The sequence below is a fragment of the Temnothorax nylanderi genome, unplaced genomic scaffold, assembly GCF_030848795.1.
Source record: "Temnothorax nylanderi isolate EJ_2023f unplaced genomic scaffold, tnyl_v1.0 TNYL_tig0213_pilon, whole genome shotgun sequence".
Taxonomy (NCBI): Eukaryota; Metazoa; Arthropoda; class Insecta; order Hymenoptera; family Formicidae; genus Temnothorax; species Temnothorax nylanderi.
This window is the reverse complement of record NW_027249275.1, coordinates 163,184-174,259: the sequence shown is the minus strand read 5'-3', so window position 1 is coordinate 174,259 and position 11,076 is coordinate 163,184. Positions and strand designations below refer to the sequence as shown.

General features: G+C 40.3%; 1 protein-coding gene and 1 long non-coding RNA gene across 4 annotated transcripts in view; both read left to right on the top strand.

The window, feature by feature from the left end:
• LOC139779175 (uncharacterized) overlaps positions 1 to 11,076 on the top strand; it is a 93,969-nt gene that overhangs the window by 11,723 nt on the left and 71,170 nt on the right. The gene's annotated exons all lie outside the window — the stretch shown is intronic.
• On the top strand, positions 303 to 10,464 carry LOC139779188 (uncharacterized). 3 transcript variants are annotated; one of them, XM_071717457.1, is made up of 6 exons: positions 303 to 942; positions 2,184 to 2,338; positions 2,504 to 2,735; positions 7,035 to 8,068; positions 8,146 to 8,447; positions 8,597 to 10,464. In XM_071717457.1, exons 1-6 carry the CDS (start codon positions 870 to 872, stop codon positions 8,682 to 8,684), a joined length of 1,884 nt encoding a protein of 627 aa, XP_071573558.1. In that variant the 5' UTR covers positions 303 to 869; the 3' UTR covers positions 8,685 to 10,464. The 3 variants fall into 3 exon arrangements, with proteins under 3 accessions (XP_071573558.1, XP_071573559.1, XP_071573557.1); XM_071717458.1 differs by having other exon boundaries at positions 7,023 to 8,068; positions 8,612 to 10,464; XM_071717456.1 differs by having other exon boundaries at positions 7,023 to 8,068.

Below are 11,076 nucleotides of genomic sequence, written 5' to 3'. Positions count from 1 at the left end.
TATAAATTTTACGTTTTTTGTAAATATTTTAAAAAATATTAATTTTAAAAGGGGAGCAATTCTTGATTCTAAAGGAGCAATCGTTTAAGCTATTGTTTATTAAAAAATATAAACTTCCAGCGCCAACTTATTTCCGCTAATTCTCGGGAATCGCCGACAATTCGCTCACGTATCATTAGTAAATAAAATAATTTTCGTTAAAATCGCGGGGTAAAACGGACCGATCGTCCCGTCGGCGGTCTTCTCAGTATCCCCACAAAGGTGACGCCACCATCGCCGTGGGATTTCGCAGCGACGGTCCGTCCGTGTCAGTCTGTGTCCGTTCGTTAATCGATCATTCCGGATTCCGGGAATCGGTGTCGGTGCCGCGGGATCGCTCGGGATCGCTCGTGCACGTCATTCGTTGGTGGGAACGGCCTCGAAAGGGCAATCCGACAACGGAGGATTCGGGAGAACTGGAGGGAAGGCGATCCGAGTGTTGCAACGGATCGGCGCCGCGCACGTATACGCACACGCAGTACGCACGATACGTCAAACGGTGCGTGGAGCGTGGAGCTGGAGCTGGAGCATGATAGTTGCCAGGCGGCAAGGCCAGCGCGCGCGCATATCTCTCTGCGCGTGAACCCCTTCCCCCCGTGCGTGTGCCCCGTTTTCTCACGGCCGTGCGTGAGAATCTTGCGGTGAGGAGATGCGACGGTATCGGCGACGCGTGACGACAACGCGACAGTACGCCGTGTGACGCCGCTCGGGATCTGGAGGATTTGCATCGCCGTCGCTGCCGACGAAGAGGAGCAGGGGGAAAAGATCTCACGGGGCGTCCCCGGTCCCCGGAGACACGCCGGACGCTATGACGAGATAACAGATGCAGAATGAGGCGCAGCAGCAGCAGCGGTAACCTATTCGGTTACGCGGTCCTCACATTCACCCTCACTCGTCTCAAGGGTGAGTTCATTTACCACGCCACATTTTATAGGCGGTACGGCACGCGCGCGTCCTCGGCTTCCGCGTCCCGTCGCGCCTTTTATTTTTATAGCGCTATCGATTACCGGACCGGAGGAAGCTGCCGCCGCCGCCACCGCCGCTGCCACCACCGGTCGCGTATTGTGCCCCGCGTGTCTCGCGCTTGAAAGTCGAACGCTCGAGAGCTGTCAGGAAAAATGGGGCAGGTTCTATATAACATCTTGTGCATAAAAGTGTACACGCGCAAAAGTGTTCACCCGCGCGCGCGCAAACTACACGTGTGAACTCGCAGGAGTGCGTGTATGCGTCCGCGGTATAATATATGTATGTCTTCTCAGCACCGGGGGAGAGGGCAGCATTTACTCCGGGAATTAAGTCGAATTGAATTCAGGTCGAGTCGCGTAGACTTTGCGTTGAACGTGACGGCAAGGCGAGATTGAGTTTTATGTCATAAATCGGAATAAAATTGGCAATTTGTGTATTAAATTGTATCTCACATCCCTCTCAATTTGATTTGATACAATTACTCAAACAATCAGGTCTGTCGAAAGCAGATCTTGCCAAGTATCTGCTACAAATTTTGTCGGCAGAAGGACTATAGATTTGATGCCGGTTCTGATATATCACATGATGTCGCAGAACGCCCAACAGAAGTATAACAGCTGAACTGGCTGATGTACTGGTTCAGAGTTTATCTTTTTTATTCCACATTGAAAGGAAAAAGATAAACTCTGAACTAGTGCAGCCAGTTCGGCTACAAAGAACAAACCCATAATCAGACAGCAGATTGGCAGCAGAAATTGAGCAGATCCTGCTGGAACCGTTTAGGCTCTGGGCGGTTTCTGTTCCCAATCAGCTCAAATTGTCTGTCAGTAAGTTCTTGTGCGATTTCTGCTGCCAATCTGCTGTATGATTATATTAGCAGACTCTGGCAAAATATAAACTGAATGAAGCAGATGCAGTTGATGTCAGTCTGCTGACATGTCTGATCAAATTTCTTACCAATCTGCCGACATACTGCTATCATTTTGCTTACTGGGTAGCGAAGTCTTTCTGGAAGAAAGGATAGTCTTGATAGCGGAAATAGAAAAAATATGTACGAAATAATTAATAAGTAAATAATTGTTTGTTATATGGGAAATTTATATATTAACTTTTCTTTCTTACGTGTTTTATCGTTTTCTTTTTCTCTCTCGATAACAAGTACGCGTTAATATTTATAGTACACGCAGAAGGCGGAGTTGCTTGCAAGGACCAACATGGGCACTCTTACGAGAGCGGCTATCATTATATTCCTGGACCTGAACCGTGTACCTTCTGCATTTGTGACAATGGCAATCCGAAATGGTGCAAAGCATTTATTTGCAAATTTCTCGAGGTATGTAGCGTCAACAGTCTAGTAATCGAGTAAATTCTATTGTCTTAAAGCCTGGAATCAGCATTTATTGTTAGAGTCGCAGTTGAACAATCAATGGCGTCGCTGGACAAAGTAAGAAACAGTAACTTAAAGATTTACATCACAAATTTGCTTTTTGTATAATAGGAGAATTGCAAGTCTTTCCGGCGAGGCAATACCTGTTGCGAATTTATTTGCCTGGACGACACATTGTCATCGATATCGAACGACAAGGCTGACGAAGCAGGGACTAATGTGATAGATGGAAACGCAAATTACGATATAGGTCTACGATCGGTTGCCAGTTTCGTGACAGCAATATTTTCACTGAGTCTATTATTTTTTCTGATACACCGTCTGCGCCAACGTAAGATACAAGGTAACGCGATGTAGGATGTTTCGAGTCTGTGAAGAGAGGTTTCAGCAGTTTTTCCAAGGAACAATGATGCATGTATCGCTATATATTTAGAATTAATATAAGTAATTAAAGGCGCGCTCTTTTTCACAAACTTGAAAATATAAAAATGTATGTACAGCCCTAGCTAAAAGTTTGAACGCATCGGGAGTAAATGCAAAGAGTTAAGATTAATTGAGAGAATAAATGATTATGACATTGCTTCAAACATGCTTCCAAGTTGTATCGAGGATATGTGGGAAGACGGTAGAAACTCGGAAATATTCCCGATATGACATAGCCCCCTCAGCCACTGGATTAGAGTCTCATTGGCCCGTATTTATAGTCCTTACTTATTTCAAGACCGTCTTAAGTAATGTCTTAAGATGCTAATACGGCTCTGTATTATAGGGGAAAAGAGTCAAATGGAAGCCACTTAAGGATAAAGTAAAAAAAAACATTAAAAATATTACATATTTATTTCAACTTAAGCAAATCTTAAGCTACAACTAATTATTCTTCAACCTAATCCTAATTAAGCTCCAACTAATAGCTTCTTGATAGTATTCATAAAAACTGTAAGAAATCATTAAATATAATATAAGTATTATAATTTGAAAAAAAGTAGCTTTGGCTCCCATTACCTAGGGTACAGAGTAACAAAACAATATACTTTTACCAATAGAAACTTTAATTATTATAGGAACATGCAAACTCAAAAAATCTCAAAAAACCCATCTTAATACTGACGACAAAAATCGCACACGTATTCTTCAGCTGAATCACATCCAGAGCATTCAGCGTGAGCCCAATTGCCAAAGGATCTACATTGGTACCATAATTCATTTGATTTCCCTGTTTCAGCACAAAAGATGTAGGCATTTTCTTTATCATCATCGTTACTTTCATGAAAGCCATTTGACTATTATTACCTCAAACGGACTATTTTTAATTTGAATAGATTGATCAAAAAACGTGATCGTTTTAAGGCAAAAAGTTGTTTACATATATTACGGAAGTCTACTCTAATGATAAAATGTAGTGAATTGAAGTAATATGTATATTCAATACTCACATTTCATCAAAAAAATCGACGATTATAAGGATAGCGCAAAAACCACTTGAGGCCTCTTCAGACACAAAACGACAACTGAGCGGCGATTCAATTCATTAGCCGTCTTCTTCTCACGTCTCTCTAATCCAGCGCTAAACAAAACACGCTCGAACTCATTCGGATACACGTATTAGGGCTATGACACAATACAAAAGTACAGGTAATAGGAACAGGGAATAACTATAAGTTCGTTAATTACAATCTAAAAAATTTGAATGCTATGATTGGTTGGCAACAGGCAATACAATTTCCAACGTGACGGAAACTCTATGTCTATTACCTGTGTCACTGTTTATTCTGCACTTATACATTCTGATTTCTGATTTCTATTCCCTATTCCTATTGCCTGTATTTTTGCTTCCTGATAGAGGAAGCTTTGTTTTCGTAAACCTCGTATATGCCATATGGATCTTTGATTGTGTATAAACCTAGGCCTAATCAACCAAATTTTAAAGAATTATATATGAACTAGGGGTAGAAAAGGCCGAAGAAAAAAATGTTTTTTTAGTTTTCTATGCCAATGTGTTCAGAATGTTCTAAAACGTCGAAAAATACACTTTTTAAAAAATGTGTGCGTGCGTGCGTGCGTGCGTGCGTGCGTGCGTGTGTGTGTGTGTGTGTGTGTGTGTGTGTGTGTGTGTGTGTGTGTGTGCGTGCGTGCGTGCGTGCGTGCGTGCGTGCGTGCGTGCGTGCGTGCGCGTGTGCGTGCGTGCGCGTGTGCGTGTGTGTGTGTGTGTGTGTACATGGTATGGTTCTAACTTCCGCAAATTTTGAGGTATCGGGCTGAATTTTTTTTTAATCGATAGAGTATTATTAAAGAAAGGTTGGTATTGAATTTGGTGATAATTGGTAAACGGGTTCTTTCTGTATAAAATTTTGAATTTTTTGAGAAATGTGGTTGCTCTAGATTCCGCCAATTTTGAGATATTGGGCTATTTATAATTCTATTATAGGGGAGACCGGAGCTATATAAAGTGTCCACACTTTACGCTTTTTTCAAGTTTATTAAAAAACGAATAAAGATATTTGGCTAAAATTTTAATGGCGTAACCTTTCAATCTTGCTATAAAAAAAACATAATTAGAATCGTTAATCTTTTACCATTTTAAAGAGGCGAATTTTTTAAGTGGGCAAGTCAAGCTTAGACAGATGGCCCCATATGCGGGACTATCTGTCTACATTCGAGAAGCTATCTGTCCACATAATAAAAAACACATTATTTATATTAATTTTTATACTTATTTATAATATTATTTATTATTAATATATAATATTGAAAAAATTCCCTAGTCGTTGGAGTCAGAGCAGTAGTAGGCACTTTGTGTAGATTTTTTGACAGGATTTCTGCGTGACTTTTCTTTATATACGGTGGCATCAAACTGATTTTGAGTCCGATGCAAAATCTATGTGATGAGTTTCTTTTGTCCCCTCAATTCTTTAATCTTTTTTTTGTATTTGGGGCCTTTACTTTATCCTCGGCAGCGTTTGAAATAGAAAATATTCAATAATTTAAGACAAATTCATATATTTAACTTAACGTGTATTTTTAAAATAAAAATTTGGTGACGATTCTTGAATCGCAGGATCAAGTAGCTGCTCGTAGATCACTTTTTTACAGTAACAAGTAAGAGCCCGAACATTTATTCCAAAATCTAACGCTGTTTTTGCGAAAAGATTCTCGCTCGATTTTTATTCTTTTATTCTCTATAAGTATAATTTTATTGGATGTCTACCTTATCCATCTTAAGGAAAGTCTTTCTTTTGTAGTTACGCACCATTATCTATTTATAAAAGAACAATCCGTCATTGAAGTGTGGGCACATTGCCCCATCAAAAATAGGACAGATAGCCCCGACCACGTTTTTCAGTCTTTAACATGTTGCCAATTTTAGATTATGCGGAATTAAGATTTGACGCTTCTCACACCTGATAACAATATATTAATTGATAATATTATGAATTGCTAACTTTAATTTGAGTCAAACTATTGTCGCACAGCAAATTTTTTGACCATAAAAAAATGTGAATAATTGTTTTCGCTTTTCTTTTAATGTATATAGCGTCTGCGAAAAGCATCGCAAGAAAACAAACAACGTTTAAATCTCTTACGTAGAGCATTTTTAAACTATTTGTTACAATGGTGGAGACGTCTGTCTCTCAAAACCTCAGATAGCAGTACTGTGGACACATAGCTCCCGTAGACAGATAGCCTCGGTCTCCCCTATTCTTTTGTCTTTTCTACCTCTATTTCATATATAATTCTTTAAGATTTGGTTGATTAGACCTAACTTTATACGCGATAAAAATTTTGAATTTTTTGAGAAATGACATGACAATCTAACATTATTTAAACAAAAAATACATTAAAAAGCGATACCCTAATCTGACCTAGAATAATGTAATATTTGACCCAGAAGAGGATGGAGTCCCGGAGTCCGTAAAATTTCTGTGAAAATTATATAAAAATAAAAGTGTACAAATTAGGAATTTGCACATTGCTTTTTATTGTGCTCATAAAGGCCTTCTTCTATGAGGAAGCCAAATTAATAAATATTAATTATGCATTAAATAAAATACAAGCTTCCTCATAGAGAAGCTTTGTGAGCGCAATAAAAAGCAATGTGCAAATTCCTAATTTGCACACTTTTTTTGTATTATGTGAAGGCCTTTACTGCATGAATCTCATTACCTCATGTCCTCCTACTCCGTAGCCAATAAAACGTAAGTCGTACAGCATCTGAAGATAAACTTAAGACGGTTTTAAATATAAGATCCTACTATAAATACCGGCCTGTAATTGGTTTATAACATCTGAAGATTGTGCTTAAGACGGTCTTAAATATAAGATCTGACTATGAATACAATGAACTATTATAGGATAAACTGGACCGATGCATGAGAAGTTAATCCCAAACATGAAAAATAATTTTGCTAGGCACTACATATGGCTTGGAAAAATATATCAGGTGAAACATTCTTGAAACTTCTTAATAAAATGCCAAAAATAAAAGCGCAACTGTGGAGGTTACATAGACAAAAACAGTTGTTGTGTCGAAGAAACTGTCATAATGATTAATTTTGTCAATTAATTTCAAACCTTTTACATTTACTCCCGGTACGTCCAAATTTTTTGCTGATACTGTATTTTGTGCACTTAGTTTGTGTGGCAGGTCGAGAAAACAGACAACTTGGAGAGGACCAAAGAAGCTTAGGTAATATGGGATATTTGGACAGAGGCGGGTTACCCCATGGGGTTCCCATGGACGACATACCTTGCGGGACGGGTTACTCCCTGTGGAAACCACCTGGCAGCAATTACTTTCCGCGTGGCGAGGCGCCTCCGCCCTACGAGGAAGCAATCGCAGCCGCGAGGGCGGAACAGGCATTGTTATCGATGAATCCACACACGCTGCTGTCGATGAACTTCTCAGATAATTATATGCCAAATGGTAACAATCACGCAAGCGTGGCAATTGTTGCGGACACGCAAAACGACTTGAACGCCGCGAATCCGCAGGCGTCGTCCAACGATAGTAACATACACACGCCCTTGATGTCTTCGTCGAGCAGACCATTGTCTAGTCCCAGCGCGTACGCTGGTTATCGACCAATAAGCCAAAGCAACGCGTCGTCCACCGTTGGTCTGAACACGAGCACTTCCACCACGAGTTTTACAATGGGGACAAATACGTATGAGAATCTACCGGTCTCGTCGGTCGCCATGACAAGTTTCAACGACAGTCAAAACTCCGCAGTGACCAACGCCAGTACGCAACCGTTGCTATCGATATCGCATTCCACCATACCTAAGAGCTATCGTCAGCACACGACGATGTTCCCGCGCCAGAACGGTGGCGGCGCATTCACGATATCAGCGACTCTGTCGAATTCGGACGTGTCCTCCCATCGCACGATTCCACGAACGTTGACTTGCGTCGCCAGCAGAGCGAAGGATGTCCTGACAGATTGCTCGGCGAGAGATTATCTCCGCTTGTCACCGAGCAGCATCGCAGCGCCCCAGAGCCTGTCACGTCCTGTACAGCTGTCCGCAGCTGCAGTCGCAACCTCGGGAGGCTACAAAAGCATCAAAAACTCAGATGCGTTTTACACGGACGCCTCTGTGGCGTCGGCGTCCGGTCTGGCGCAATCGGAAACGTATCCCGCGGACACGGCAAATGTATCCGAACGGACTCGCGAGTACACGGTATAAAAACATACAATTCACCGTAATACAAATCACATTGAGACATTTACATTACTAATTACGACCTTCTATCGCAGCCTTCGCTGAGCGTGGCTAACGAGATCAATGCGAGCGGCAGCTTCGAATCGGTGACGTGTACCTGCAGTATGCAAGCGTTACCCACTCTACACGACGACACGGACGATTATCGAAGTGAGTGCGAGAACTGCAAGAGCGCGACGGGTTCCCGCTATTACTTGGATAATGAGGACGAACTCGCTACATCTCTTCACGAAACCATGACGTTGCACAGAAGGCCGGACGAAGCAGCATCAAGTGCCACACCACAGTATTATAGAACTTCACTTACACTGCCGACGAGTACGCGCCAACGTACAAGGTAGACATTCTATCAATATAATATTTTTAGAACTATTAGAGTTACGAAAAACTTTTCTTTTTGCATTTACATTTTTATCAAGCGTAAAATGTTTGTTGATATTTAGAGTTTATCACACGTAAAAAAAATCGCTAAATGAATTTTTAAAGTGTTTTTCTATCCAGGATTACCGGAGCTCGTGAAAATTGGTTCAACACCATGCCAGAAAGTTCTAGCGGATCTTCGGACGAAAATTAAGTATTATGAAAACAAAATAGAGGAAAATGTTCAAGTGCGCAAATAAAATTATACACGCACACACAAATACATACACACCTACACAAACACGTATAGTATGTATATGTTATATAACTATTTAAAAAAAGAATTTTACCTATACAGAGTGTCCCAGAATTATCGCGCTTCTCCTTTCGGGTGAGACTGTTGGTTGAATGTCAAGCGTATCGATAATTTTTGCGTCATGCTAGGTTCAAGATGAAGATAGTCAGACTCATTATATAACGTTTAACGCGATACAAGGATAGCTGTGTTAAGCCTTGTGTCCACGATGCTAGAACTGTGTCCGAGTTTCGGTTTAAGCCAATGAAACTGTTACTTTACTGTAAGAGCTGCAAGTTGATTGGCTTAAACCAAAACTCGGACGCAGTTCTAGCATCGTGGACACCGGGCTTTAGAGTTTCGCAAATCTTTTCATTCGTTTGGCATGATGGCATGGCAGTTTAAGTCTTCCAAAATTCTCAGCTTCTCTACTCCTTCCACATAACATCTGAGAGAAACTGCCAGTTTTTGGGACATCCTCTATAGTGTTTATCGTAATTATCATCATAATCGTTACCATTGTCGTCGTCATTATCATTAGATAGCGGAGGTATGTGAGGTTTTACTGCGAACGAATCCTTGGGAGTCTGAAATGCACTAACAATAAGATGGATCAGTGGAAAACATCTCGTAGTAAAACATTGCGAGCCTTTGCATCAGATGTTGTCAATCATTATTGGCATCGTCATTGCCATCATTATTATCATCGTCGCGTCACACTATGTTACCAGTATCTTTCCGAATTTATTTTATCTGCCGAAGTATTCCGTTTCATGCAAGAAGATTATACAGATTTTAATGATAGATCTTTATTGTAAAAAGTAGAATAAACTCATATCTGTATATGTATATGATATTAGGATAGTCGTAAAAATGTAACAATTCATGACACTCCTTCTTTCATGAAATATCTGAAAAAGGAAAAACGCGAGGTCGGTATATAAATTATAGTAATATATTTGTTGATATACATAAGTTGCCTATGGCACCGAATATTAAGGACCCGCAGCAGCCGTGGGTGAATTTTTATGAGTACGAGTTGACCCGACGCTCCCGGGGATAATTGGAGAACGTTACTGTTATCATCGACCACTTTTGATTGAGCGATATAAATAAGCGAACGTTCCATTATTTTATTTTATAATTTACATTTCTAATTTTTTATATTTGTAGACATGTGTACGCATTTACGCAGCACAGCAACATTATGTATCTCTGTCAAATCATTTTATTTGCATTTACTAATTCAAATTGTACTATTTTTTACGCCATTATTATTTTCTGGAAAGGCAAATGCAGAGATAACAAAAATTTCTTTTTTTTTAAATTCGATTTTGTGTAAAATGTTGTGTATTTAAGCTTTAATTAAAAGGATCAATTTTAATCGAAAGTTAGAAAGACTGATGGACAAGCAATCGGCTTTTTATCAAATTTTTAGTAAGAAAAAAATTATCTTTGCATTTATCGGAGTGTGGATACGAATCAAAGAAGCGACTTATGCTTTACTACATTATGTAGATATATGTAAAAAAAAAGGGATAAAATTCGGCTGCATCTGTAAGGTTGTATCCAAGTCGGAAAGTAATAAAGAACGGAAGTGCCAAAGTGTTCACGTTAGACGAGTACGGTGAAATTGTGATATTTTAATTATGAATTGTCTATAATTCAAATAAAGAAAGGAAGATACGTATAAGTACAAGCGCGAGAGTAGAAGCTGCATTTCGTTTCGGCATTCTAATCATGACATTTCTTTTTTTAAGATTGACAAGAAGATCGACGAAGAAGCATTTGTTTTAGTATCGCAGTGTTTATGTAATCTCTCTCTCTCTCTCTCTCTCTCTCTCTCTCTCTCTCTCTCTCCTCTCTCTCTCTCTCTCTCTCTCTCTCTCTCTCTCTCTCTCTCTCTCTCTCTCTCTCTCTCTCTCTCTCTCTCTCTCTCTCTCTCTCTCTCTCTCTCTCTCTCTCTCTCTCTCTCTCTCTCCTCTCTCTCTCTCTCTCTCTCTCTCTCTCTCTCTCTCTCTCCTCTCTCTCTCTCTCTCTCTCTCTCTCTCTCTCTCTCTCTCTCTCTCTCTCTCTCTCTCTCTCTCTCTCTCTCTCTCTCTCTCTCTCTCTCTCTCTCTCTCTCTCTCTCTCTTCTCTCTCTCTCTCTCTCTCTCTCTCTCTCCTCTCTCTCTCTCTCTCTCTCTCTCTCTCTCTCTCTCTCTCTCTCTCCTCTCTCTCTCTCTCTCCCCTCTCTCTCCCTCTCTCGATGACTCACATGATATCGACCGAACCATAGTTCTTTGTAATTGTAACATTGAACTCCTTTGGG

Coding starts and splice junctions, on each gene's coding strand:
- LOC139779188 (XM_071717456.1), top strand. CDS start 870: ATGAGGCGCAGCAGCAGCAGCGGTAACCTATTCGGTTACGCGGTCCTC. Junction 2,736..7,022: donor GCGCCAACGTAAGATACAAG/GTAACGCGATGT, acceptor TTGTGCACTTAG/TTTGTGTGGCAGGTCGAGAA. Junction 8,448..8,596: donor AGTACGCGCCAACGTACAAG/GTAGACATTCTA, acceptor GAATTTTTAAAG/TGTTTTTCTATCCAGGATTA.